This window comes from Rhododendron vialii, chromosome 4a, assembly GCF_030253575.1.
Source record: "Rhododendron vialii isolate Sample 1 chromosome 4a, ASM3025357v1".
NCBI lineage: Eukaryota > Viridiplantae > Streptophyta > Magnoliopsida > Ericales > Ericaceae > Rhododendron > Rhododendron vialii.
The window spans coordinates 17,319,668-17,344,008 of NC_080560.1; the positions used below are offsets into that span (position 1 = coordinate 17,319,668).

General features: G+C 38.6%; 1 protein-coding gene and 1 long non-coding RNA gene across 2 annotated transcripts; both read left to right on the forward strand.

Annotated features, from left to right (window-relative positions):
- Positions 1–1,465: 1,465 nt before the first annotated feature.
- LOC131322239 (protein NRT1/ PTR FAMILY 3.1-like) lies at positions 1,466–5,199 on the forward strand. The gene is made up of 4 exons (XM_058353492.1): positions 1,466–1,637; positions 2,014–2,231; positions 3,207–3,766; positions 4,130–5,199. The coding sequence occupies exons 1-4, from the start codon at positions 1,496–1,498 to the stop codon at positions 5,082–5,084; spliced, it is 1,875 nt and encodes a 624-aa protein (XP_058209475.1). The 5' UTR covers positions 1,466–1,495; the 3' UTR covers positions 5,085–5,199.
- Positions 5,200–16,535: 11,336 nt separating this feature from the next.
- On the forward strand, positions 16,536–18,160 carry LOC131322243 (uncharacterized). Its single transcript, XR_009198777.1, has 2 exons — positions 16,536–17,365; positions 17,469–18,160. It is a non-coding gene; the product is annotated as an uncharacterized LOC131322243 (long non-coding RNA).
- Positions 18,161–24,341: the final 6,181 nt, after the last annotated feature.

A 24,341-nucleotide genomic window follows, 5' to 3' on the forward strand; every position in this document is an offset into this window, starting at 1 on the left:
AGTTGCTCTTTGGACTGATTCCATTCTTTTTTCCCTATATATATGCATATGTATGAGAGGTGAGAGGTGTGTGCGTGAGCAATGTAGTCCTGTGAGAGGGCGAGGTTGATTCTGTTGAGAGGGGGAGCCGGTGGTTCTCCACCCCGAGAGTTTTCATCTTTGTATGTGTGTGTATATACAAGGGGAGTTTTTTCTCGAATTCGATATATATGTGTGCTGTGTGCATCAGTGCCCCCGGGGCACAACATGTAGGGCCTTAATTACTAATTATAAATTAATACCATAGAGTGAACAAAGGAGACCAAAATGGTTTAAATGAAAATCCTTATCCTGGGAGCTTCACCTCGTATATAAATCTATTCTATTATTGGTTTGTCCTGGAACCAGCTTCACAAGGATAAAGTAAACCACAAAGCCACTCCTTTCATACCAATATCATGACTCAATTGAACTGATACATCCACCAGAACTACAGGACTTGATTTGGGACAACAACCAACGCTGATTCTTGGTTTCTGGGAAAATCAAATACTAGAATAGGTTTTGGGAGTTGGGTTGGGGAGGGTTAAGGGTTGATGGTGGTTATTGGGTAAGTGTGGAAAAACTGGGTTCAAATTGTTTTTAAGGGTGTGTTCCACTAACTAATTAAAATAAGTACTTTTTTGAAGCGGGAAATAAGTACTTAAAAATAATTAAGAACCTTAGTGGAAGGAGGCCTTAATTTGAAGATGAGGGTTCTTTGCAGAATGGGACCTTAATTGGAAGATAAGGGCTATTTGGTAAATGAAAAATTATTTTGGGTTCAGAAATGTCAAAATAACTCACACACAAAAATATGCCATTTTTGTTGTTGAAAATATCACGACTTCAAAAAACGAAAATGAAATGAGAGAGAAGGGGTCAGTTTGAATCTACACCATGAAAAAAGTAGTAGTTTTTTATGGACTAGTAATTGATTGCTAGCTTTTACAACATATACCCCGTGACACCCAATTACGTTGTGCTCTCGATCTATGATTAATCACAAAAAACACTACGTGGGCTATTCCTTATTTCCTGTAAAATTAATCGGTATGATTTGTAAGGAGTACTACATACTCGTATATATGACACATGACTTTTTGTTGTGTTTAAATTCTATTTAGATTCCTAGCTATCATCAGGTAAGACTAAGGCCCCTCGTGAATACAACTACCACTATTATTTTATATCATATACTCTCTCATAAAAAACTATGAAATGATTAAAACCATCCAAAATTGGCTTCAAAGTCGTTCAAACCATACTATATATTACTATATAAATGAGCATTTTCTCAACCTCCACCTTTCTAGAAATTGATTTCACTAAAGACAACTTCAATAACATAGAAGATGACATAAGACAACACATCACTTAGACCCCACTTTCTTGGATCATTATTTTTCAGTGGTTCACTCTCTTCTTATCTCTCACCTCTTGTTGCCCATAAATACAGCGTCCACTGGACTGTAACATGGAAAACAGGATGGAGCCAGAGGAGAAGTTGGCTGAAAATGGCGAGGGAGAGAAACATGAGCTGGAAAACAACAATTTCAAGAAGAAGAAAAGGAGGAGGAGGGAGGTTGGAGGGATCAAAACAATGCCGTTTATCCTCGGTGAGGTTTCGGGCTTTCCATGTTCAAATCAGTCTTTTGTTTTGTATAAGTCCATTTCTGTTGGGGAAATCAGGGCAGCCTTGAACTCTGTGGGTGCTCTTAAAGGTCCCAGGCTTGACGGTACACAAATGAATCAGCATTCGCTGCTAGTGTACATGTTTGTCACCTCTTCTGGTGTTTGTATTAGCGAAAAAACAACTTTAAATTGCTAGAAAAAGTTTATGCTTGAAAATTTCCATTTTGAGTTATGCTTCTAATAATAAGCTTCCCTAATGATAGTTCATTATGGTTTAAAAATTTGGAAGATTTCCTAGAGTTTGTGTAAAGAGAATGAAATGAGGATGCTAACAAATCTGATGTTGTGTGAAATTGACAGCCAATGAAATATGCGACAGATTTGCGTCCACCGGTTCACATGCAAACATGATATCATATCTGACAAACCAGCTGAACATGCCCCTGGTTAAGGCTTCCAACACCCTCACAAACTTTGGCGGCACTGCCAGTTTCACGCCGTTAATCGGTGCTCTCATAGCGGACTCCTTCGCCGGACGATTTTGGACCATCATCGTTGGTTCCATCATTTATGAACTGGTCTCTCTCTTTTTTTCTCTCTCTCTCTCTCTCTCTCTCTGCAAATATGAATTCCTTGTTAAATTTTACTATTTGTCCGTTGGAATATTTTCGGTTGTTGTGAACCTTGAGAAGAAGGCAAAAACAAAAAAATTGACTCTCAGCCAGAGGCTGATTGCAGACAAGCCATGTTATTGTTCATAAAAGAGCCAATTGATTTTAAGGATAAGGCACTAAATAACATGCAACATGTTGTATGGGTCTATCTTCTCTATCCCCAATCTCTATACGATTCTTTAAGTGAAGCCACGTAAGTCCACCCTGGATAAGCTATCCCCAATCTCTAGGCTTGCGGATACAATAAATAGCGATAACACAACTGACAACATGTGTCCCAACAAGATTGGCATAGGTAGCGAAGCGAAGCCCAATCATATTCTTAAGACACAACCAAGAGAAGAAAAGACAATCCGACCAAGAGTTGGAGAGTGAAAGCAAAATAGAACAATTCAGATACAACAATAGGCCTAAATCCGGATTTTCCTAACGCCTTACCAAGCATCTACTGAAATCATTAATGGAATAAGACTTGATCACGAACTTTGACTTGATCCACATTGCCATTCTCACCTTCAACAAGTCTGCAATTTCTCCAAATTCTGCGCTTTTTTTTCTGAGAAAACAATGTCATTCCTTGCTTCCCAAAGTGACCAAATTATTACTGCAAAAAAGCATGCCTCCCAACAGTGCTTCTCCAAGTTAGAACAATCGTTTGATAAACACAAGCACATATGGTCCTTAAGATTTGCAGGGGCAGAACCAAGATAGCTGCCACCAATTCGACTAATATGGATCGCCAAATAATCTGCCGTTGGTCCCAATAGTGTTGATACGCAAAATGATGTTTCATTTAATGTTATAAATTACAAGAACAATTTTTTGCCATAGCTCTGAATCAGTTACTGTATATGATATATTATGTACAATTTGCCACAGGGATTGGTGAGCATCACCATATCAGCAACACTACCACAACTCCGCCCCCCACCGTGTCCAACTCAAGAAAATTGCAAGGAAGCCTCATCCAACCAGCTATGGATCCTCTACCTCTCTCTCCTCCTCTCATCCCTGGGCTCGGGCGGAATCAGGCCGTGCGTGGTCACGTTCGCAGCCGACCAATTCGACATGTCCAAATCGAAGGTGGAGACTCGAAAGTGGAACTTCTTCAACTGGTACTATTTCTGCATGGGAATGGCATCGCTTACCGCTCTGACGGTTGTCGTATACATCCAGGACAACGTCGGGTGGGGACTCGGTCTCGGAATCCCAACCATTGCCATGGCGATTTCTGTAGTAGCATTTGTTTCGGGCTCTCCTCTTTATAGGAGAGTGAAACCAATGGGGAGTCCTTTAGTTAGATTGGCTCAGGTGATTGTCGCTGCTGTGAAGAAGAGGAAAGAAGTTGCACCTGAAGATCCAGCAATGTTGTATGAAAATAGAGAGCTTGATGCTGGTATTTCTTCCAATGGAAGGCTTCTACATTCAGGCCAATACAAGTAAGACACTGAGTGAAATTAATACAAATAGAGTAGTTTTAGTGTTCTTGGGGCACCATCACGTAGTGGCCCAAGTACTCCCTCCATCTACAACCACACGTTCAAGTGGGCACATACACTTTAATCACGGGCTCCTCTTCATTTTTCTAACAAGCAGAAAATCTTGCTCAATTTTTCTCCAACTAGTAAGAGGATCAAAGAAAATAGCCAAACTCCTGAAGCGAAAAGCCAGCTTAAATCTTTGTTGCTAAACATAGTTTCTTTTTTTCTTGCCTCCTGTTTTGTTATCAAAAACAAAAAACCACCTTTCATATATACTTGGACATTGGATTAGCTGAAACGTTGTTGTTCCGATTTTCGAAGGTGGTTTGATCGAGCTGCTATCGTGACTGAAAAGGATGAAAAAGATAAAAACTCGCCAAACCTCTGGAGACTAGCCACGGTCCACCGTGTCGAGGAACTAAAGTGCATCATCCGGATGCTGCCCATCTGGGCAGCCGGAATACTCCTTGTAACATCGCATTCCCATCAGCACAGCTTCGTCATAGTACAAGCTCGCTCAATGGACCGTCACCTCTCCCCGTCCTTCCAAATCCCCCCGGCTTCCCTCTCAATCTTCAGCATCCTTACTGTCCTAATTGGACTCGTCCTTTACGATCGCCTATTTGTTCCCTTTGCTCGTCGGTTCACCAAAAATCCCGCAGGCATAACGTGCTTGCAGAGGATGGGGGTAGGCTTCGCAGTCAACATTCTTGCCACCATAGTCTCAGCCCTTGTCGAAATCAAGAGGAAGCAAGTGGCTGCACATCACGGCCTACTCGACAAGCCTACTGCCGTCATACCCATAAGCGTTTTTTGGCTGCTCCCTCAGTTCTGCCTCCACGGAGCAGCAGAGGTTTTCATGTCCGTGGGCCACTTGGAGTTTCTGTACGATCAGTCGCCCGAGAGCATGAGGAGCACGGCTGCTGCGCTCTATTGGACAGCGATATCGATCGGGAACTATATCGGTACCCTGATGGTGTCATTGATTCACGAGTATACTGGAAAAGGAAAAAAAGGGAATTGGTTGCCTGATAGGAATCTCAACAGGGGAAGATTGGAGAACTACTATTGGCTTGTGAGTGGTATACAAGTGTTGAACCTTGTCTATTATGTAATCTGTGCTTGGTTTTATAGGTATAAGCCACTGGAAGAGGTCAGTGAAAGCAATGGAGAAGGGGATGTTGAATTAGCCAAGGAAAGTACAAAAGAAAATGCATTGAAGGATGCCAATGGAAATGGAGAGGTAGTTGTAGTGACTAAAGGTGAGACAAATTAGGGCGGTTGATTAGAATGTGTGGTGATGAAGCATGTAGAGATTGGTTACACCTGCGTTATATAGAATAAACCAGGTGTATGAGAAGGAAAAAAATTTACTAGTAAGATTCATCGTCATCTCTTTTATGAATTTGGTATCCCGAAAAAAGAGGGAAGAACTTAAATCTGTGTTACATAGCCTCGGGCACTAGCATCACCTGTTGATGCATCGTCCAAGCATAAATCTTCTAGAGCTCAAATTGATAAACCAACGTGGGAGAATCAAAATAAATGTTGAGATATTCACAAATGCTTTTAATCAACGCAAGCTCTCCTTCATGTATTGTGGAGAGCAATGGGTAGGATTTTCAATCTATTCTATACAATGTTAATTAGCCCTTGTAACTTGATGTAATCATAGGCCTGAAATAAATAGATCGAGATATTTTTCAAATGGACACAACTCTTCATAAAGCAACTATTCATGAATAGTTATCAAGTCTGTATAGGAATAATCACAAAACCTATTCATGAATAAGCACCATATATTTATTCCTAAATAGACACTAAGAGTATCTCCAGCTTTCACCCATATTTTTCCTCAAATTTGAGTCAAATTTTGGGTAAAAACCCATTTTGGGTAGACACAACTCTAACCATCAAACCCAAATTTTACACATCTCCCTTTTTCTCTCTCTCTAACTAGCCGTTGGATAAATGAGTCAATACAAAAGTTGTCTCAGATTTGGACAAAAAAATAGGTAAAACCCAAAATGGGAAAAGGTTTGGGTCAAAGATTGGAGAGAGATTTTTGTGATTTTTGCCCCATTTTTAAATTTGAGTCTTAAAATGGGTTAAGGCTGGAGATGCTCTAAACCTATTCATGAATAGTCACAAAGCCTATTCACCACTTGCTACCAATTATTTAGACAATGCATTATTTAAATCTGATACATATATTTTAATAATTCCTTCGTGTCCAATAAATGTCCGGCTAGCAAACATAGGTTTTTAAAAATATGAATTTTTTTCTTTGAAAAGTTCAAACTTTTTTCCTCAACTTGAAATTACTCATTGATATCTATTGATTTTTGGAAAAAAAATTATTTTTTTAACAAAAAAATGCGTCTTTTTAGAGGCCTAGATTTCCAGTCCGGACATTTATTTAGGGTCGGAGGGAGTACAAGACATATGTCTGTGTGTGTATGTTTAAAACATGTATATGTATTATTTAAATCTAATACCCGTTTAATTTGTTTAAAACATATTTTTAAAAGTTTTGGTAAAATATATACTCATTCGGATATCGGTAAGAGCTTAATCGATTCATACACTTTTTATTCAGTCAATTTTTGGGACAGATGTCGATCAAGCCTTTACCGATATCCATCCAAATGAGTTAATTTTGTGGGAACTCTTGAAAATATGTTTTGAACAAATTAAGGGCTCTGATTATTTGCGTGGGACTCCAAAATGAGTCTTGTACAAAGTTTTTTGTTTTTTGTATCAAAATTTGTGTTAGAGGTTGTGTTTCTTGAACGCTTCCCTATATATATTAAAATTGATGTGACATTTGAGCCAAATAAAATTAATGTTCTCTGACTTGGCTTACATGACAAATCAACTTCAAAATTTATGGGTAAATGATAGTATTAAGTATCTTATATGGCCGTACAATTACAACTGCTCAAATAATGGTCTTTTAGTTGAGAGACAGACCACGAGAATCATGGCGGTTGCTCTTTCAAGTAAACACTCCCTTCCAAGTATTAAGATGGACAAATCTCTTAAAAAATTTCCTCCTATGTGGTTGTTGGGATCAAAGGGACACCATGCACACAATTCATGCACCGATTTCAGAGAAAAACTCACCATTTTCGTATATATCCACAAACACACATAAACACCGGGAGATTCGGATTGAAAAAACTTTCCAGAAGCCACATTTCGACATCTCGCTCTCCCTCACCCCTCAGCCTCAGCTCTGTCTACTCCGAGTGCTCTCTCCGGGGGAGCCACAACACCGGCTCCCCCACGCACACCACTCTCTCTCTGCAATCTCACACAATACACATAGGCAGAAAAGAAGAAAAAAGAAAATCAGTGGGCAAATGGAGATGGATTCCCTACATCTCACACATGTGAGAAACCCAACAATGTGGTCACCTCAATTCAAGATCGTGATCATTTTTTTTTCTTTTTTGTCAAGCGTTAAGAGAATACAAGCAGGGGCGGACACAATAAGAAGTTTTTTTTATTTGTATTTGCTATCCTTTTAGATTTTATCCCTCACCTTTCAAAGAGGAATTGTTCCACAACAAGCTAACCTGTCGCAATTTTGGTTTGATAACCAGATATCCGGGTCAGCTTGGGCGCACCTCGACTGATTCTGAGATACTGAAGTTTAACGACTGGACAAATCTTCTAGTGTCCTCAAGGGTTTGGAATGTTTTTCCTCCACAAGATTCGAATCATGAAGGACAAACATCATTAACTTTCTCATTCCCATTTGGCCAAATTCGAAACCCGGGGTGGTCTTTTGTTTAATACATTACATATTGACTACTGTAACTTGAAATTGGAGCTTTGATTTTGATCTTGAGTTGGGAATTCTTGTTATCTATATTAAGAGTACCTTTTTTGATAAACAGATCACAACTTTCTATATAGAAAAAATTAGGCCTTTTAATGTATTTTGTATCCTCATTTGTACTTGTATTTTATCATTTATAAGGCTTTTCGTCTAACTAGGTAGTATTTGAAGTTTATCTTATTTGTGTAAAGTTAAGGAGAACTATTTTTTTTTATTGAAAGCATAGAGAAATACCTTAAAGGTACATGTATTGTAGAAACTTATTTGTAAATATACATATTTTATAATTTTATTCGGTACTAAATATTTAAACTTTGTGTCATTTATTTTTTTAAAATTTTTTTCTCGAAGATTACAAAACAATATCATACAATCACTATAAGCCTGACCCTACATCAAGCTTCATTAGAGGGAAAAATAATCCCAACAAATACGAAGGGAAGAACATTCACACACACACACACACACACACACTCTCTCTCTCTCTCTCTCTCTCTCTCTCTCTCTCTCTCTCTCTATATATATATATATATATATATATATATATATATATATATATATATATATACACACAAATACTTAGGGTTTCCTCCATCTGGGGGGAGGTGCTGCCTTCTTCCTCCTCCCCCTAGGTCTCGTTTCCCTTTCCCCTTTACTTTTTTTCTTTTGCAGGTTTTTGTTTGCGGCAGTTTTGTTTTCCTCAATAAGTTTGAACCACTCTCTTCTTCATTCCACTCTTGTTTCTCTAGTTCGTAAGGGTTGCACTCTGGTGGCAACGTAGGGGCCATTTCTTGATCGGCGATAGATGGTAGTGATAGGCGGAGAGGTGACCAAATATGTGCAGGGGCAACGACAAGGTGAGGCGGAGAGGTGGTTTTGCAGGGGTAGCGGCATGGTGGTGTTCGCCCATGAAAGCAGCAAGGTGGTGGCGATCTGGATGGGTAGCAGCAGGTAGGATCTAGGAGATTAGTGGCGGCGACGGTCTAGCGGCAGCAAGGGATATGGCGTCTGTAAGGGGTTTTGAGGGGTTGTAGTGGCGGCGGCAGTTTAGGAGTTAGAGTAGGTTGGTGTTTTTAGGGGCGGTGACATCAAGGCGTGGTTTTGGCCATGGGGTCGGAGGGCGGCGGCTCACGGTGTAGCGGAGGCAGTGAGTTGGGCAGCAAGGGCTGTTTTCAGCAGCAGCAACAATCAGAGGAGGAGCGGCTTTGAAGAGTTGTTTCAGAGGAGGAGGAGCATCGGCGGAGCAGCAGCGGCAGCAGTGGTTCTTTTGTTGTGCGGAAGCCGAACAAACAGACGGTGATTATGAATATTGAATCAAAGAAAAAAAAAGATGTGTAAAGCAAACCAAACTAATCAAACCAAACGTGAGAGAAGGAGAGAGAAATCAAACAAAAGGAGAGAGAGACACACAGATATACGTGGTTCGGTCTTACTTACTTTGGGATGTAAGCCTAGTCCATGGGCAGTCGATCGATGGCTTCACTAATCAAATACAAATGCTCAAAAAGCTACAAAGAAGAAGTCTGTAGAACTCTCCTACCAAAAGCCAAAACAAGGAGGCAACTCTGTCAAACCCTAATCAAATGCCTAATAATTGCTCTCACACCAATACAGAGGCATAATAAGTGTATTTATACCCAAAGATAAGTTGCCTAACAAGTCCTAACCATATTGGGCTTTTGAGCCTCCAAAAAACCCTAAAAACGAAGTCAAACGCACTGTTTCGCGTGTTCGCTGGTCCGGACCAAGTGTACGGTGGTTCGGACCAAAAAATCAAAGAGCGACGATCAAATCTAGAACAATTGGCCGAAGTTCGTCCGGATGAAGTCGGGACGGGGTCTGGACGCCCGAAGGTGCCGAGGTTCGTCTGGACGAACTGGTCCAAACCAGACTGCGGGCCAAAGTAATAGATTGCTCTAGAAATGCGTAACAAGCACTGGTCCGGACCACCAAGGCATTTGTCTGGACTAACCAAGCTGCGAACTCCAAAATCGAGCCGAAATTCAACAAATCTCCTCCTCGGCGAGATATCCAAACCCAAATACCAAGTGAAGCCAAAACCAAAGTCAAAACCAACTGCCACAAACTAAGCTCTCTCTAAAAGCTCCAACCAAAAGAGAGTCAAAAAGGGGACAAATCAAATCCAAGGAAGCAGCCAAGTCCTCAATGAACAAACCAAACCGATCACCGAACTGCAGATGAACCCAAAAACAAACCAAGCATCGGAACAATCCCAAACCAATTTCTGAAGTTTCGAGCAATCTTCAGAACCAAAAACAAAGTTGCAACAACTCCAAATTCCAAGTTCCAATAGTGAAATCCAAATCCAAAACCAAAGAACATAACCAAACCAAGAGCCAACCCCAAGACGCAAAAGAACCAAACCGTCTTCAAGGTTGCCCCAAACCTGCGCCCTAAGGCACGTGCACCCTGAAGGGCGCTTAAACGAGTGGAAGGCGGATTAAGTCCAAAACATCTTTGAACTTAACCCCATAGACCATGGTCTTCAAATCTGCAGTACTAAATATCAAATACAATGTTCCAACTCGCCGTTGAAACCCAAGTTAGTCTTTAGATGATCTATCTCCACCAGCAGAAAATACCCGAACAAATTCCCAAAACCAAAAGCTGAAGTATAGATCCAATAGCAGTGAGAATAAAAAATGACTAACAAACCAGATTGATACGTACCTTCAAGAGAATCAACATTCACCAAAGTAGACCCCCAAACAAAGTCAAGTGCTTCAATGAAGCAGTCGACTGCCATGCCGGACTTGACTCCAAGTTGCTTCTCTAAAACACAATGCTCCCCAAAACAAACCCCAGATTGCTTCCCTAAATCATCAAAGCATTCGTGCACCAAAGCAATAGTATCCAAAACAGATTCCCCAATATCCAAAGCGCCAGTGCCTGCTCCACCAAACACTGTACTCCCTTCAAGAAAATACAGATTATTGCGCCTAATGCCCTCTATCACAACCAGATTGCCAAATGAAACCTTTAGAGCTCCACCCTTCAAAGTGATCACCGAATGTGCAGACTCTAAGGCACCCAAAGAGATGAGATTATATTTCACGCTCGGTACATATCGAACATTATCCAATGTCCAAATGAATCCATCATGCATAACCAAGCTGATTGTACCTATCCTCAAAGTCTTGCAAGCATGGCCATTACCCATAAGAATATCACCACCATCTAACTCTTTCAAGCTAGAGAACCAATCCCTATTGAGACACACATGACAGCCACAACTAGAATCCAAAATCCACTTTGACTCTCTCAAGTGGCTAACAGGCATGAGACTCACCAAAGCTTTCAAATCATCATCCTCGTCAGAAGCATAATTGGAATTGGAGTCCTTCTTCCTCCTTAAGACAGGACAATCCCTTTTCCAATGACCTTTGTTGTGATAGTAAGCACACTCATCTTTTGCAATATCTGTTGTATTTGCATAAGAGGGAACTTTACTCAATTGGGGCCGAGTCTTATTCCTTACAACCAAACCCTGACTGAATGTGTCCTGATGGGTCTGCTTATCTCTTAAACGATACTCATTATTAACTAGAGAATTCGACACATCCTCAAAACGAATTTCTTCCTTACCATATAACAAAGTAGTAACAAGGTGATCATACGAAGTAGGAAGAGAATTCAACAAAATCAAAGCCTTATCCTCGTCGAGAATATTAGCATCCAAATTTTGAAGATCAGCAAGTATTTTATTAAAATTAGACAAGTGCTCGTTCATAGAACTACCTGCACGGAATTGGAAATGGAAGAGCTTCTTCTTCAAGTAGAGGCAATTCTCTACGCTCTTGGTCATGAACTTATCCTCGAGCTTCTTCCAAAGATCCTTCGCCTTCGTCTCCCGCATAACAAAATACTTTTGATCTTTTGCGAGACATAGCCAAATGGAACCACAAGCCTGACGATTAAACTTATCCCAATCCTTATCGCTCATGTCCTCCGGTTTGTCCTCTAGAGCAAAATCCAAACCTTGTTGAATCAAAACATCCAGAACTTCACACTGCCACATACCAAAGTTGTTCGTCCCATCAAAATTTTCAACTTCAAATTTAGCATTCGAAACCAAAGACCTCACCGCGTAACCGGTGCCGGACCCGGTTGGTACTAATTTCTTGGATGACTCCTCAGACATCTTCAATCCAATTTCCTAAATCACCAAACCAAAAATCCAAAGAATCAAGCAGAACAAATCGAAGCCTAGGTCGAAAACCTACGCTTTGATACCGGTTTGTTGTGCAGAAGCCGAACAAACAGACGGTGATTATGAATATTGAATCAAAGAAAAAAAAAGATGTGTAAAGCAAACCAAACTAATCAAACCAAACGTGAGAGAAGGAGAGAGAAATCAAACAAAAGGAGAGAGAGACACACAGATATACGTGGTTCGGTCTTACTTTGGGATGTAAGCCTAGTCCACAGGTAGTCGATCGATGGCTTCACTAATCAAATACGAATACTCAAAGAGCTACAAAGAAGAAGTCTGCAGAACTCTCCTACCAAAAGCCAAAACAAAGAGGCAACTCTCTCAAACCCTAATCAAATGCCTAATATTTGCTCTCACTCTAATACAGAGGCATAACAAGTGTATTTATACCAAAGATAAGTTGCCTAACAAGTCCTAACCATATTGGGCTTTTGAGCCTCCAAAAAACCCTAAAAACGAAGTCAAACGCACTGTTCCGCGTGCTCGCTGGTCTGGACCAAGTGTACGGTGGTCCGGACCAAAAAATCAAAGAGCGACGATCAAATCTGGAACAATTGGCCGAAGTTCGTCCGGATGAAGTCAGGACGGGTCTGGACGCCCGAAGGTGCCGAGGTTCGTCCGGACGAACTGATGCGAACCAGACCGCGGGCCAAAATAACAAATTGCTCTAAAAACGCGTAACAAGCACTGGTCCGGACCACCAAGGCATTTGTCCGGACTAACCAAGCTGCGAACTCCAAAATCGAGCCGAAATTCAACATCTTTCAGTTCTAGGGTTTGTGGGTGTTGGTTGTTTGGTGTGGGCCGGAACAATTGCAAATGCACTTGGCCCAATTAGGTTTCAATTGGAATGCTTGGTTGCGATTAGGGTGGTTTAGGTTTGGGGAATTTTTAGGTCAGCCCCGTTTTCTAGGTTCGGATTTCAAATAGTCCTGACAAATATATTTTTTCTTTATTTTAGTCATTTCCTTTGACTTTTCATACATTTTTACTATTTTGCCCATTCTTCTTAATTTTTTGTCTACTTTTCCATTTTTAGTAAAATTTATATTTATAGAATTAATTTTTGACACATAATATTTCGGACAAAAATACCCTTGGCTCTGTGAACTGGACTGTCAATTCTCATAGTTAGTTCTATGAGAACTATGTGAATTGGAAAATACACAATTCAAATCGTCTCACCACACACTAAAATATATAGTTCTCGTAGAAAATACATAATTCTCATAGAAAAATACCCTTCGCTCTGTGAACTGGACTGTCAATTCTCATAGTCAGTTCTATGAGAACTATGTGAATTGGAAATACACAATTCAAATCGTCTCACCACACACTAAAATACATAGTTCTCATAGAAAATACATAATTCTCATAGAAAAATACACAGTTCTCATAAACAATCATTATGGATAATAACAATTCTTATAGAAAAAAACATAATTTTCATAGACATTTCTCATGTGAAATGGCTATGTGACCTGCAAAATATATAGTTTAAATAGCCTCACCACACACTAAAATACATAGTTCTCATAGACAATTATCATGGACAATAATAGTTCTTATAGAAAAAAACACAATTTTCATAGAAAAAAACACAGTCCTCATAGAAAATATACAGTTTTTATATAAAATACACAGTTCTCATAGGGAGTTCTCATAGAAAATACACAGTTCTCATAAACAATTCTCATAGACAACCATCTTGGACAATAACAGTTCTCATAGAAAAAAACACAGTTTTCATAGAAAAAACACAATTCTCATGTGAAATGGCTATGTGAACTGAAAAATATACCGTTCAAATAGCCTCATCACATACTAAAATACATAGTTCTTATAAAAAATACATAGTTCTCATAGAAAAATACACAGTTCTCATTGACAATCATCATGGACAATGACAGTTCTCATAGAAAAAAACACAGTTTTCATAGACAGTTCTTATAAAAAAATATACAGTTCTAATATAAAATACACAGTTCTTATAGGGAGTTCTCACAGAAAATATATAATTTTTATAGAAAATACACAGTTTTCATCGACAGTTCTCATAGATAATTATCATGGAGAATAATAGTTTTCATAGAAAATAACAATTCCTGAATCATATTATTTCAGACAAAAATACCCTTGGCTATGTGAACTGTCAAGTCTCATAGTCAGTTCTATTCTCATAGAAGAACTGGCTATGTGAACTGAGCTATGAGAATTGAAAGAACTGACTATGAAAACTGTCAATTCTCATAGTCAATTTTATGAGAACTGCCAACTTTCATAGTCAGTTATATGAGAATTGACAACGAGAAGTGACTGTTCTCATAGAAAATTACCTTTGTGAACTGGTTATGAGAGCTGGACTATGTGAATTGAAAAATACACAGTTCACATAGTTTTATCATACACTAAAATACACAATTCTCATAAAAAAATATATAGTTCTCATAAAAAATACATGGTTCTAATAGAAAAATACACAGTTTTTATAAAAAATATATAGTTCTCATAGAAAATACACGGTTCTAATAGATAGTTCTCATAGACAATATACAGTTCTCATAGAAAAATACGCAGTTCTCATAGAAAAAATACGCAGTTATTTAAAGAAAAAATACATAGTTCTCGTAGAAAATACACACACGAACAAAAATTGAAAAAAACAAAAAAGGTAATCAAATTGGAGTGATTCTATTTTTGATTTGTTCTTTCGTACATATTCACCCAAAAACCTCTCTCTCACCTCAAGTTCAGATCGGCGGACAATCAATCTTTTTTCACTTCTTTCTCACAGAATCTTCAGCATCCTTCCACTCTTCCGACACCATTTCCACCACAGTAACCAAGAAAGTTCAACAACAAAGCATCAAGTAACCACACAAAAGAAGGCATTTCCGTAAAATTAATCGGAATATTTTCAATTTATCTAAAGTATCAAATAAAATACTTAAGTATACATTAGTGGAATTTACAACGGTACATATAAACAAGATATAAACAAGCAGAGTGGAGAACACCAGCACAACCAGCGCCGCCACCGTGTGCTGGAACTTCCAGCGCGAGTTCCTTACCTCGCCGGAGCACTCTACCGACACCGACTTCTTCCACCGCTTCCTCCAGAGCCGGCGCGCAAACAATCGACGACTCCACCACCAGTCTTCCTCTCCATCCTCGTCGGGGAAAAACTAAGGGAGACGCTGAGATCCAATAACTTCGCCAGTGATCGGCTCTGCCTCGACAGGTTGAGCCCTCCATTGCTGTTGCCGACGACAGATTCTGTTGAGGGAGTGTCGGTGAAGGATGTGAAGAGGATTTTGGTGTTTTCGAAGTTGGAGAGGTCGAAATCGGTGATTAGAGAGAGGCCGACGAACTCGATTTCGTATGGAAAGGTTGTGAAGGATCTGTCGGAGAGAAAGGGTTGGCGTTGGAGAGAGAGAGAGAGATTGGCATTCGGTGGGATTTGTGGGAAGATCGTGGCTCTGGTTTTGAAGGAGCTTGGTTGGATTGAGGGTATAAAAGTCAGGATGCAAATAACCGAGCCTGTGCAGGTTTAGAAAAATATTTCAGGGTTGGGTTCAAATCGAACCTAAAAAACAGGGGCGGCCTCTAATTTTCTATTTAGGTTTTGGTTCAAACATTAAGGTTCAGGCTCTATTTTTTTTTGGGTTTTTAGGTGCTGGGCTTGGCCCAAAAGGTGTTATGGGCTTATCCCAATAAGTATTATAGGCTTTGTCTCAATAGTGTTTGGATTGGTTCCTTACCAACCATGGGGTTTATTAGGGTTTTTCCTAGTGATTTGGGTTCAACCTGTTGGGCCTAAATCAATTTCATCTGTGCGTTTAGAAAAGAAGGTCTTGGGTGGTCAAGCTGATGTACCCAAGCCCTTATTATCTCTGTACTTCGTGTTATAAGTTAATGAAATTTATTTTTGTTGATAAAAAAAAAAAGATTTGAACTCTTAATTTTCTTATAAATTTTGACCAATTAATCTAATCCCAATTAGTTAGATCGTAGCCATTAGATGCATTGATTTCATCGCCAAAATCAATATACCGAAACTTGACCTCATTCGGATTTGATTTTAACCGTTAATTTACATCTTGAACTTTCCAGTCACTTGCGTATTCTCACGAGGCAAAACTAATGATTTCGTATGAGTAAAAAACTCTACCCTCATGGGGCAGTTGTCTCCTGCCTCACTAATGCAGCCAATGCTAAGCTCAAGAATGTCTCTGAAAATAAAAACAAGCCCAAGAATGCTATTTCCTTCGGTTAGTTGGAAACGGGGTGTAGAGACCCGTCCCAAATACAAATTTATTTTATTTAATGTGGTTACGTGTAATTACATTTAGTAATTAAGGCATGGATTTTTTTTTACATAGACGTTTATATACGTGTGTATGTGTGTTTGGTTGATTGGGCTTGAGTTGTGTGCTATGGACCGAGTGCGTGGGACCCATATGTGATGGAGTTTTTTTTTTATATATATAAACTTTTAGAGTTAACTATTATTAATTGTTAGCTTTATGGGCGTTAGTGTAATGACTCAAAGCATTATAGAAGATGGAGCAATAGCTTGATTCTTGGAGGGCCATAGCGCAATTTTGCACTTAAAATGGGAGGACAGCCGAGAACTCTCCAGATTTCTTTGCTTTTCTTTTTTTCCTTTCCGTTCTCTCTCTCTCTCTCTCTCTCTCTCTCTCATTCTCTGAACTCCATAATAAACCTCTTTGTTCAACCCCAAAATCGGAGACCAAGATTCGAGAATCTCGCAAAAAGGCAAGAGGAAAAGCTGATCTACGGACAAAGGGCTACGCACTGATCTTAACAAAATCTCGATCGGCCAACTTTGGAGTTCCTAGCTTTTTTCAAAATTTGGCTCTTTTGAGGTAGGATACATGACTAACCCTCTTGATATGTTTATTTTTAGTATAAATGTTGTGAATTTGTTGTAGAACATGAATATTCCTCAAATTATGTGAAAACTTGTGTTAGGGTTTTAAGATCTCACATAAAGAGTATGGGTTCTTGTTGATACTTATTAAATTCTTGAAATTTATGTGTTATTGAAGTGTAGAGCTGTTTAGTGTTGGAATATACCAAGTTTATTTGAGACTTTGTATCCATGCTACGTGTTAAACATCTAGAGAAAAAGGAAAATACTTACTTGAGCAATTAAGTTTAAATTGAGATGCCAACAATTATGACTCTTGCACATTGTGATTTATTTTTATGACTTGTGAAGGTTATTTGTGTTAATGAAAGAGTTTATGTGTGTTTAAAAATTATTGGACACTTAATGCTTGGATACTTGGTAGGAAATTATGTGGTCAATGTTTGGATATGAATTATTCCATTTGGTAAGATAGGTTAAGATGATTGTGCTCAGATTATTTGGTCTAGATCTAGGTGGTGCACCTAGGAAAAGCAAGCTGGGCTTGGCGAGCTCCTCGATGAAAGACCAGAAATTGTTGGGGTGGTACATCATACCCGATTACCCCGGTGCAAGGGTGGTACTTGTACCCGATTACCCTGGTTCATGGGGTGGTACTTGTACCCGTCTATCCTTGGTTTGTGAGGGTGGTGCTTGTACCCGATTACCCCGGTTCATGGGGTGGTACTTGTACCCGTCTACCCTCGGTTAGATATTAGAATTAGCGTATGGCTATGAATTTGAGTTGAACCGAGGAATGTTGGCCTAGGTTGATTAGTTGGGGAAAGTATGAGGTCATTAATATGGTAAATTTATGGACACTTGAGAGCATTATGTGTGGATTATTAATTTATGCTTGTTTCACGGCGTTTATGTTAAACTTGAACATATTATTTGGTTTAGTCTTGTTTCCTATGGGCTCTGGCTCATGTTGTTTAACCATTTCAGGTGACAAAGAGACGCCAAGAACTTAGTGAAGTATAGCTATGTGGAGTTCCTTTTGTGCTGTTGTTTGTTTAGCATTGGTAATGAAACATGTTAGACCTTTAGACCAGATTTGTAATTATGTCTGTTTTTGTATGATTGTGGAACCGTGACCTTATTTTACTATTTTAGAACTGTAAGACTATGGGTTATGTAATCATATTTTTGAAGCCCACCTTATGGCTTGTAGAACTTATTTTGATAGAAAGAATATGTTGTTCTTGGGACTTATGGGAATAAAGTAGGATAGTTTGGTTCTATGAAGTTTAAGATTGGTGAGATATCTTTCGTAGTATAGGAAACTTCTCAAGCTTTTGTGAAAAATATATTCGTTACGATAATCCTTATTTTTTTTAAGAAGACTTGACTTTTCAATGCGACATTTATGCATCTATGGCACGTGTTAAGGTTGAACTTTTCCGGGGCATTACAGAATGGTATCAGAGCTATAGGTTTGAATACCTAGGAACCGTGGGAAGAGACTTCATCTCATTTGGGCGCCTCCTTTCATTAAGTTAGATGTGGCATGTGCTTTTTGTTAACTTGTGTTTTTGGGCTGTGTGCTTGGAGTCTTAGGTTTGAATACCTTAGGACCGTGGGTAGAGGCCTTATTTCGGTTGTGGCGTTACTTGCTACATAAAAATATCTTTGTAATTGTGTGTTTATGTGCAAGTCAATAATATGAGTAAAATTATGTCCTTATGTGCTGTGAGAACCCAAAAACATTCATAACATTATGCATCATGTGGGGAGGTTAATGAAATTTTGAAAAGAATAATTGCATGGGTTATTTTGTATAATTAGAAAGTATGGGGATTGGTTTGGGATGTTAAAATTATTGTGAATATAACGTCATGTTTCACTACAAGAGCAGCAGGAGGTGTCTTCACCTCAGTTTCTCCCTACGTATATTTCTCTCTCTCCCTCTCACACATTTCACTCTTACTCTCTCCTGATCTCTACGTTTTTCTCTCTTTCTCTCTCTCTCTCTTCGGAGTTCTTTCTTCTCCATTGAAAAAAAAAAAAACCCTAGTTTGGCTTGAAGAACTTGAAGTAATCTCTTGGAGTTTGACATATAATCTGAAAATTTCTCTTCTTGTGGTAAGAAATCTTCCTTAAACTGTGAGTATAACAGCGAGAATTGATGAATATGTGCATATAGAACCAACCTACGTGGAAGAGATTTAAGAATTAGGGTTCTATAGTGCTTACATGATGATTTCATACCTAATTCATCTTAAATTCTCAAATATTGTTAATTGGTGTGGATGATATGATTTTGATCATGGAAACCCAAGATTGATACATGTTAGTTGGTATATAGATGGATTATGAGAATGAACTTGTAGAATTTTGAAGTTGCTTACTGCTATTGATGTTGAGAAATTCTGAAAAATCTGAGCAGCATCTAGAGCTGCATTTTTCATAAAATTTGTTATACTTAGACAAGTTTGTTGGTTATGGGTTCTTTTGAGTTTTAAAGATTGTTAAGTTGGTGTTGTTTTGGCGTTAGAATCATCGAAAAATATGAAGTACACAATTTTTAATGAATATTCGAACACAGACTGCTCTGCTGAAAAAAGAACTGTGTTTCCTGCACAGAATTTCTGACTTTGGGAGTGAATTTGACTTGGTTCTCTTACTTGTAAAATTCCGGGAAAAATCAAGGATGAACTTTGATGTGTTCTTATGAGCTATACCAAATCCCAGGTCATTTGGGTGTATACTTTAATCTTGGCGGATTTTACAAGTTAGTGCAACACTGCTGGAAATAGTTTGACCGCAGCATGTGGTCTGAGTTTGTGGAATTGATTGAGCAACCTAAAGAGGTCATATTGTTCTAATTTTTGGAGTAGTTGTTCTATATGTCTAATTTGATCCTAAAAAAAAAAAAAAAATATTTGGTTCTTAACTCTGTACGGATTAGTGTTTAAAAATACAACTTTGAGTCTTGTATCTGGGAGGGACATGCATTTCATGCATTCATATGTTGCTTTGTGCAAGTAAACTTGATTTTCTTTTCGTAAAGGTGATTTGGCGATATCAATTGTGTACTAGGTGTTAACGAGGTTCCGAGCTCATCCGAGATATGTAGGCCATGAGCGACGTGTCGGTGAATTTTTTGTTTAGAAGTTAGAGGTGGGGTTTTCTTGACACTTGGTTCATATTTTATTACATGTGCAAGTCTTATGCCAATTTAATGCTTCTTTTATGAGTTTGAAAGTAAAGTTTTATTGATGGAAACTTTTTGCCATGTTACCATGGATGGATTCTGATATAATTTTATAGCCAAGGTTTATGTGGCCTGTCGTTGGTAATGGACATGGTAGTTGTGTCATGGTGATGTTATGGCACGAAAGTATGGTTTAGAGCTCTTAATGAGCAGTGATCGACGGCCTTGACCACCAACCAGATAATCGTGTTGGGGTAGATGCAGGGTTACAGTACTGTGGGACTCGTGGTCAAGAGTTGACCAAATCGGTGGCTATTTAGATTATATCGACTATTTTGATTAACTCAAATGGTGGATTTGAACTGATATAAACTGTTTGGTTTATGGAATGTCATTTGGATATAACTTTGCTGATAAAGTATTTTTCGTTAACATGTGATGGTAATATGTTGCTTGTGTCTGTGAGCATGTTGATTTTAGCTCTCCCCCACACAGGTTTTGGTTTTCAGGCTTTGAAGGTACGACGTAGAAGGGATGGTCCACTATGTACAGTTTAGCTTGGTGTGGATTGCGAGTGTGTGGGTCCTACCCTTTTTTTTTTTTATAGTTTTTATGTAACACATTGTACAGTCAGGTGTGGCTTGTAAGGTGTTTTGGATCACAGAACAGATTGTACAAATGATAGTTTTCCTATTATATGAAGTCGTGGGTTGCTTTATTCATCTTATTTCCACTAGTTTGATTTATGAATTTGGGAGTATTATAGAGCAGGTGTAGTTCGTTCTTTGTTACACTTCGTTTTGGGTGTTTTTAGATGCGGGGTGTGACATGTGCTAAGAGAATGACATGTGTATGTTAACTATGCATTGAATGAAATTTCATGTTTGGATGCTATGTATTTACATGCTAAGTGACATGTTTAGTAGGTTTATCGTCATAGCTATTGAAGTAATCACTTTCTTTGGTTCACTTGGTTCTTGTCTTAGCTTAGTGTCTTAATCTGCTTCCGTTGGTTAAGGCCTTTTGTGTCTCGCATCTTGTCTTGGTTTTGGCTCTTTGAATTGGATGTCACACTACTATTTCTTGGATTATCTTGAGCTATCCTTTCCTTTAAATGTCTTATGGTGTATCTGCTATTGTTGTTTATGGCCATTCAATTGGCTAATGGTTCTTGATCCCTGATTCCAGTTTGGCTGCTAACATCGCTACATTTAATATAAATTTCGTTGATCAATTGGTTTCTTTGTAGCTGTTGTTGGTGTTTACTGCTCCCATTGCTATTTCGCTCGAGTTGTAGTATTGTTGCTGCTTATAATTGGAGTCGAATTTGATGGTGTCATATTCAGTGATTTTAATTTGTTACTGCTATTCTATTCAGATCTTGTTGCTACTGGTGCGTTCCTTGGTGTCAAAAATCTAATGTTGTTTCTCTACTTTTGAGGCAAATTGTGTTTCCTATGTTCATATGTAACTTGGAGGAGTCTTAGCCATTTCTAGTACTCGCCTAATTTTGGCCTTGTATCTTTTGCTTGCTTTGGCTCTATTACATTGTGTTATCTCTCGTTGGCTTAAACATTTTGTTTACCTTATACTCATCTCCTATATTGAAGCATTTCTTTGCCAAAAAAAAAAGGGGGTCTTTAATTCCTTGACTTGTGAAGCCGTAGGCAGGCCATGGCTAATTATTAATATTCTGATCCTTTGGATTTCTATTGAAATTTTAACAGCTGGTACCTTTAATTCATCGTTTAACTTCCTTTGGACTTGAGTTGTTCATTCTAGTGGCTAATATATTGTAATTTGTCTTTGAGTTCTCGATCGGTCTTGTTGAGCTATTGAGCTTGGATATTTGATTTGAAGTGCATTCGGCCGGCGCGATTTCAAATTCAATATCTAGCTTACCTCTAACCTCCGTTATTTCCTTGGTTTGATTGTATGATTCTAATGGCCCAACCTCACCTTTGAATCTCCTTTGATTTGAAATTTGCACATCATTTGAGTGTCATACAATTGATTACATCAAACCACAGGTTAGAATTGTGGTGTGTGTTTTGTGACTTATGTGCTACGAGCTTGTATGTTAGATTTTTAGGGTTCTTGGGATCATTTGCGATAATAGTTATCAATCAAGCACTAGGCCGGTTTCATGTGAAAACTTCCGAAGATCATCGATTAGTTGGACGGATTGGGGAGACAACGGTTTTGGGCCAAACTTAGCACGAGAGACTACTGACGAGATTGCTTTGGTGTGAAAACAACTAATTATTGTTCAAGATCGCCAAAGAACCACGCAGATTGAAGGAGATAAACTTGACGATGGAGGTCTTAGATCATTTTTCTTTGAAGTTACATTATAAAAGGTTTAAAGACATTTGGCTGGATTGGAAGTTACTGCTGCTTTTTTATTAGGCCATTTTAGATACTTGAGAGGATTGAGAAGGTAAAATTCGTCTTGCATTATTATTATCATGTTTCAAAAGTTCACGATGTTTCATGTACCTATGTTTTGATATTACGAACTGAGTCTTTCATAAGTATTTGATTGGGCCGAACTCAATTTTCATAACATTGTTACGAAGAGCAACCGGTGAATATTCTAAATACAAGAGAGCAAGTCTTGCCGGCAGCAAAGTTCATTTGTTAAAGTCTTGTGGCATCGTCGTAGAGTCAAAGAAGCGATGTGGGAGTTAAAATCCGAATTCCGTTTGACCTATCTAACCTTGTTTTCTTCTTGAGGGGTGTGGTGAATTTCGGGGACGAAATTCCTTAAGGTGGGGAGATTGTAAAGACCCGTCCCAAATACAAATTTATTTTATTTAATATGGTTACATGCAATTATATTTAGTGATTAAGGCATGGATTTTTTTTACATAGACGTTCATATACGTGTGTATGTGTGTTTGGTTGATTGGGCTTGAGTTGTGTGCTATGGACCGAGTCCGTGGGACCCATATGTGATGGAGTTTTTTTTTTATATATATAAACTTTTAGAGTTAACTATTATTAATTGTTAGCTTTATGGGCGTTAGTGTAATGACTCAAAGCATTATAGAAGATGGAGCAATAGCTTGATTCTTGGAGGGCCATAGCGCAATTTTGCACTTAAAATGGGAGGACAGCCGAGAACTCTCCAGATTTCTTTGCTTTTCTTTTTTTCCTTTCCGTTCTCTCTCTCTCTCTCTCTCTCTCATTCTCTCAACTCCATAGTAAACCTCTTTGTTCAACCCCAAAATCGAAGACCAAGATTCGCGAATCTCGCAAAAAGGCAAGAGGAAAAGCTGATCTACGAACAAAGGGCTACGCACCGATCTTAACAAAATCTCGATCGGCCAACTTTGGAGTTCCTAGCTTTTTTCAAAATTTGGCTCTTCTGAGATAGGATACATGACTAACCCTCTTGATATGTTTATTTTTAGTATAAATGTTGTGAATTTGTTGTAGAACATGAATATTCTTCAGATTATGTGAAAACTTGTGTTAGGGTTTTAAGATCTCACATAAAGAGTATGAGTTCTTGTTGATACTTATTAAATTCTTAAAATTTATGTGTTATTGAAGTGTAGAGCTGTTTAGTGTTGGAATATACCAAGTTTATTTGAGACTTTGTATCCATGCTACGTGTTAAACATCTAGAGAACAAGGAAAATACTTGAGCAATTAAGTTTAAATTGAGATGCCAACAATTATGACTCTTGCACATTGTGATTTATTTTTATGACTTGTGAAGGTTATTTGTGTTAATGAAAGAGTTTATGTGTGTTTAAAATTTATTGGACACTTAATGCTTGGATACTTGGTAGGGAATTATGTGGACAATGTTTGGATATGAATTATTCCATTTGGTGAGATAGGTTAAGATGATTGTGCTCAGATTATTTGGTCTAGATCTAGGTGGTGCACCTAGGAAAGTAAGCTGGGCTTGGCGAGCTCCTCGGTGAAAGACCAAAAATTGTTGGGGTGGTACACCGTACCCGATTACCCCGGTGCAAGGGTGGTACTTGTACCCGATTACCCTGGTTCATGGGTGGTACTTGTACCCGTCTATCCTTGGTTTGTGAGGGTGGTGCTTGTACCCGATTACCTCGATTCATGGGGTGGTACTTGTACCCGTCTACCCTCGGTTAGATATTAAAATTAGCGTATGGCTATGAATTTGAGTTGAACCGAGGAATGTTGGCCTAGGTTGATTAGTTGGGGAAAGTATGAGGTCATTAATATGGTAAATTTATGGACACTTGAGAGCATTACGTGTGGATTATTAATTTGTGCTTGTTTCACGGCGTTTATGTTAAACTTGAACATATTATTTGGTTTAGTCTTATTTCCTACAGGCTCCAGCTCATGTTGTTTAACCATTTTAGG